The sequence below is a fragment of the Solanum stenotomum genome, chromosome 3 (genome assembly GCF_019186545.1).
Source record: "Solanum stenotomum isolate F172 chromosome 3, ASM1918654v1, whole genome shotgun sequence".
NCBI classification, from domain to species: domain Eukaryota; kingdom Viridiplantae; phylum Streptophyta; class Magnoliopsida; order Solanales; family Solanaceae; genus Solanum; species Solanum stenotomum.
Genome location: NC_064284.1, coordinates 68,983,431 through 68,989,317, shown reverse-complemented (window position 1 = coordinate 68,989,317; position 5,887 = coordinate 68,983,431). Strand labels below are relative to the sequence as shown.

The following is a 5,887-nucleotide window of genomic DNA, read 5'->3' as shown; positions in this document are numbered from 1 at the left end:
AAGGGGCCGATTAGCAGTTATAGTAATATCTATCAACTGTCCAAAATAATGGGTCCATAAGCAGCAGCCTGGACACAAAAAATCACTGAAAGCATCTCAATCTGAGGCCTTGTTCTGCTTGTCCAAATATATCCCGTAATTAGGAATCCCAAACTCAAGATAAAATATCAAATGGCTTTTCTGTTGTTATTTAGTTTCCAGAAGGAAAAAGAATACACAGATACCGACTTGAAAGAAAAACAATATGCAGAACATGTAAAGCAAACATCAAAATCCATTAAAATTGTTAATTCTTTGTTTCCTATCTCTTCTTTACATCGTAAGTCATCCACAAAGACAAGAAATAGTCAACAACTTAAACTTTTGTTTTGTACAGAACTGAAACCTGATTTAAGCTCACCGGACCTTCTTGTGGGACTTGATTGGGAAGCGGGAGGGGGGTGAGGGTGAAAGTTCGACTGGTAACTGGGGAGCTTCTAAATCACCAGAGAGCATCCCAACTACTTCTTTCATTGATGGTCGGCGTGCAGGTGACTTCTGCAAGCAGAGCAGGGCAACAGTGATGGAGAGTAGTGCTTGTTCTTTGTCTAATGATTCAACAGTTTGATCAACCAAATCAAGAAGCTTCCCTGCTCGGGCAAGGTGACGTGCCCAAGAGAGAAGATTAGCACGCTGGAATTCGGACATGGGTGACCCCGTCACCTGAAGTGGCCTACGCCCAGCAATAAGAACTAACAAAAGCACCCCATAACTGTATACATCACACTTTTCAGATAGATCCCCACAGCTACCATATTCTGGTGCAACATAACATACAGTTCCTCTCATGCTTGGAGTGCTACTGATGCCACCACTTTTAGGTATATCCCCACTAGCAGAATCGTAACTATTCTTACGAGCTCTCCGAAGCTCACTACTAAATCCATCCAGCCACCAATCCATGCTACTTTTACTACCCCTACTCCTGCTCCTTTTCTTCTTTTTAGCAGTATATAATTCATCATCCCTTGGCCACCAAGACTCACTATGACAATCATCACTAATTGAACCCTTCCCGCCCTGTTCCTTCTTCTTTTTCTTTTTCTTCCTAGCAAGCTCCTCACAATACTCCTCCTTCCACCACTCCCTTGCAGGCCTCCTCTTCTCCTCCTTCCCATTTTTTTCATCATCTAATGAAACCCACCAATCTAATCGCTTCCTATGTTTCTTCTTTTCTATTTTTCCTACTGGTCCTGAACTCGACGATGCCCCAACCCACTCTGTCTTCGGCCTCTCCTTCTTGATCTCACTACCAATCCATTCCATTACATAATCCTTCACCGCTCCTGAATCCGTCCCACCAGTATCTTGCTTCCACCACCAGTCTTTCCCTGTAATGCTCTTCTTCTTCTTCTTCACCCCACTCTTCTTATTACCAATTTCAATCCCACTGTCTATACTGGACCGATCAAAATTAGCCTCCGAAAGACTCGTTTTTTCTAGACCCTCAGATGGGGATGCCATAGCTGCCACCGTTCTTGGAGACACCACAGGAGCCTCAGGTGACAATTCCACCCCAGTAACCGTCTCCGGCGAGGCCACGAGTCTAACAAAACTCTCCGGCGACTGCTCAATTCCTCTGTGAAACTCGTCTAAACAATTAACAGTAATCACACTCTCAGTTTCCTCAGCCACCGACCCATTATCCTCAGCCGCATTTCCTACAGGACTCTCCTTTCTCACTTCAATTTCAATATGATCCTCCGCTTTCAACCTTGCCAATCCAAAATCGCCGATCTTCGCATTGAAATTATCATCCAATAGAATATTACTAGGCTTGATATCGCCGTGAATCGCTGGTGGGTCACAGAAATGGTGCAAGTACTCCAACCCTTTAGCTATATCAAGAGCAATTGACAATCTCTTTTTCCAATCCTTCAATTCACTACACTTGCGATGCAAAAGGCAGTCTTGTAAGCTTCCGTTAGCCAAAAGCTCGTAAACTAGTAGCATACGACGGCCTCTTTTATCGGAAGAGAAACCGATAGTGGAAACAATGTATTTAGAATCAATTTTCCCAGCGAAAAAGAGCTCGTTTTGAAATTCACGCTCACCTTGTAATGACCCAGCGTCCATGACTTTAACAGCAACCGAGACATTGGAATTGGTAGTTGGGCTTTTGACAGTTCCTCTGTAAACAGAACCAAACCCACCTTGACCCAGACGAAGCGATGGAGAGAATTTAGAGGTGGCACGACGGAGAGAGGTGTATGAGAACCGGTGAGGGGGTTTTGACTCTGAATCAGAAGAGGGGACGGTTCGCTTCAGGCTAATTTTCCGGAAGCAGAAAGTGAAGAGAATAAGGAGAGATGCAGCAGCTGCTATTCCTCCGGCAAGAGGTGGCAATAGATTGTGGCTCTGACGGTGAACATGCGGCGGCGACAACAGCGGCGACGGCGGTAGTGAACGGAGTTCACGAGATGGCATGATTGAAATTGAAGAAAAAAATTACAGAAATGAAGAATTTGTGCAGTGATAAATCAACATAAGTTTTTTTTTCTTTTGGATCAGAGATTTTATTTTTGTTGTACAAATTAGAGGTTTTTGAAGTGGGATTTAATTTTTTGTTGCAGAGGTATATGGCTTTTTGTGCATATCTTTATTTTGTTTCTATTTTGCTTTTCTCACAATACATACAGTCTGCTTGTGGTCCCTTTTTTAGTCAAAGCCCCACTTATTATTTATTTTTTCCCTTTTACTTTTTCTTCTTATACTATATATAATCTCTACGCAAATAAGAGGAAGTCACGCTAAAATTTGGGGGAAAGCCAGTTATACTACTCCCCATTATACTCCACTCACATTTTTAATTTTAAGATCGTGATTTTCAATTATCAAAAAAATTATTCGAATGATAATATTATGAATTTGAGTCGACAAGGAAATAAAGTTGAAAACTCTTGAAAGAAAGGAGTAATATAAACAATAGTTTCCCAAATATATTATATACTCCACCCTCCCTTCTAAACTAAAAAAATAATTTGAACATAAAAAAGGTATTTATTTTCAACAGAAAATATTATAGGTACTGGCATTTAGTGCTTAATACTCCCTCCGTCCCTTTTTAGTTGTCCACTTTAGAAATGGCACACAGATTAAGGCAACAATGATTAGCACAGTGAAGTTACAATTTTACCCTTATGACAACTTTTCACTTCAAAATTACAACCACTTATTTGAATTAAAGTGAAATAAATTGGAGGGAAACAACATACACTTTTACAATTTTCAAGAAGTGTAAATAAAGGTATAATAGGAAAAAATTTGTTGTCCTTTCTTGATTTGTCAAAATGGACAACTAAATAGGGACAACCAAAAAAGGAAATATGGACAAGTAAATAGGGACGGAGGGAGTAATAATAATAAGGAAAAATTACCTAAATACACAACACTTCTTTACCTATTCTCAATATTTCCCTACTCTTTTATTAAAATACAAAAATCCCTTATTTTCCCCCAATTCAACTTAACCGGATACTTTATTAGTTTAAGTATCCGCCCGTTATTAATTAAAGTATCCGCGCTGCTATATTATGCATCCGCCCGTTAATTAAGTATCTGTGCTGCTAACAACTTAATAATTTAAGTATCCGCCCGTTATTAATTAAAGTATCCGCGCTGCTATATTATGCATCGCCCGTTAATTAAGTATCCGCCCGTTATTAATTAAAGTATCCGCGCTGCTATATTAAGTATCCACACTGCTATATTATGTATCCGAACAACACTAAAAAAAGGGACTTTTGGTAATTAATGAAAGAGTAGGGAAAGGAAGAAATTTCTTTCTTATAGTATGTCATTTGCCTAATTTTTACTAATAATAACGAATAGAAGAAGAGTGTAAGTTTGGTTGTCAAAGTGAAATAACAACTGGTATTTGCTAAAATAAAAAATGACAACCTTACACCTACCAAATGGCACGGGCAAATAACACACGCAAGTAACAAGGCAAAAGCTGATCACTATGGTTTTTAAAATTTTGATTTATGAATTTAAAATCTTATAACTATAATTTCATGTGTTAGTAATTGAATTTCAAATGTAATATTTAATATTATTTTGATATAAATACACTATTTAAATAAAACAAAAATTATTGAATTCAACTGAATTCATGACCGATTTTTAGGTCCACCCCTGGTCCTTTCATCCTTTAAAATATAGAGGACAGTTGAGTAGTAGGTTTCTGCCACTTTGTCTACTTCTACAATTTCATTTTCTTATTATTTGGCTGTTTCTTATTCTCAACTAATTAAACATTAAAAAAAAAAAACTATGTAATAGCAAGCATTTGGCTTATAGATTTAGATCATGTTTTGAACTTTCCTCTTTTAATATTTATTTATTTATTCATAGATTTTATATCATATTTCAAAATTTTATTTTAAAAATATTCAAAGTTTCAAAAACTTCAAATTTTGGTCATAATAGGAGAAATTTCACTTACAAACCTTCAAATATTTTCCACGTAAAATGTTATTCAAATATAATTGGTGAATTTTCAAAATTTATGATCAAATGAAAACATGCTATTAAGTTAATTTCTCCTGGTTTGACTATTTTCTGCTATTAATATTATAGTAGTAAAAATTTTATTACTGATGTTGACAACTTGATACGTCCATTTCGTTTAATTAATGACCACAATTTATTTTTATAGTGGGTGAACGACTAATCTTTATTACCGTTGCTATCAACTTCATGAGTGGGCATGGATCATCATCAATTTATCATTATCATAAATTATATAATAATAAGTGCATTGAAGTTTCATGATTTATTAAATAAAAACTCTTGGTTCGACTGGTGAAAGTGTAAAAATACCAATTAATTTTGTTGTTATTTTACATTTAAACTTCATGAGTGGACATTGAATCCTCCAATTATCATCCGATTGAAAATAATCAAATTTACCTAGGTACAATTTAAAATTAATATTTTTTTAATTTTTTCTAATTTCAGGATAACCTGTCATTGCTAAAAATCATTATCACAACCTCTTTCTTTCGGATTAGTATTCTATGGTGAGACCACACAAGAAATATAAATTGCCTTAGGCTTGACTTAGAAAACATTATAGAAGGATCAATTCAGGATCATTCATGTGGATAATCATCCTCCAAATCAACTAAGTTATCTCGAAGAAAAAAGAATCACGATGGAGCGGGAAAAAACAGAAAAGGAGAAAATGGGGTTGACTGTAATTAGATGCCATTTTGGCTTTTATGGAAGTCGTGCCAGAAAGCATAACAGGGAAAAGCATCATTAGCTTCAATTTCCCACAATTGCACACTTTTCCCATAATGATACTATGTCCTGCAGTTGCACACTTATCTTTCATTATTATTACTCATCATTTTATTTTATTTTTAGCATAAGCTTTTTTTTAATTTAATTTTTATAATAAAGTCTCATATTAATGGCTCCTGTTATTTATAAAGAGTGCAAAATTTAATATTTTCTCCATCCATGTTAAATTATCATAATTTTTATTTTTAGAGTCAAACAATAAGAAGTTTAATTAATATTGATATGCAAAAAATAACAATTTATAGTATTTTTTGTATAGTTTTTAAATATCTAAATTTTTTGTTTAAAATATTAAATTAATGTAATCTAAGTTTACTTTGAAAATTAATCAAATTGACTTTCAAAAAAACAAAACATGACCATTAAAAATAGACGGAGTAAATATAAACACGTCAAAATGAACGGAAGTAGTATTAATTATGGACGCAATGATAATCAAAAGCCAACATTATTAACCATTGACAATCAAGAAAGAAGACAACTGATTAACGTAATTGTCGGTGAAATTTAATAATTTCTTTGTGTTCATAAGAACTAA

At 35.1% G+C, this 5,887-nt stretch overlaps 1 protein-coding gene across 1 annotated transcript; it reads right to left on the bottom strand.

Annotated features, from left to right (window-relative positions):
- Nucleotides 1-256: 256 nt before the first annotated feature.
- On the bottom strand, nt 257-2,639 carry LOC125860150 (receptor-like serine/threonine-protein kinase At2g45590). Its single transcript, XM_049540051.1, has one exon. It carries the CDS (start codon nt 2,464-2,466, stop codon nt 397-399), a length of 2,070 nt encoding a protein of 689 aa, XP_049396008.1. The 5' UTR covers nt 2,467-2,639; the 3' UTR covers nt 257-396.
- Nucleotides 2,640-5,887: the final 3,248 nt, after the last annotated feature.

Excerpts from the sequence above, each read along its gene's own strand:
- LOC125860150 (XM_049540051.1), bottom strand. The coding sequence starts at position 2,466 with ATGCCATCTCGTGAACTCCGTTCACTACCGCCGTCGCCGCTGTTGTCG.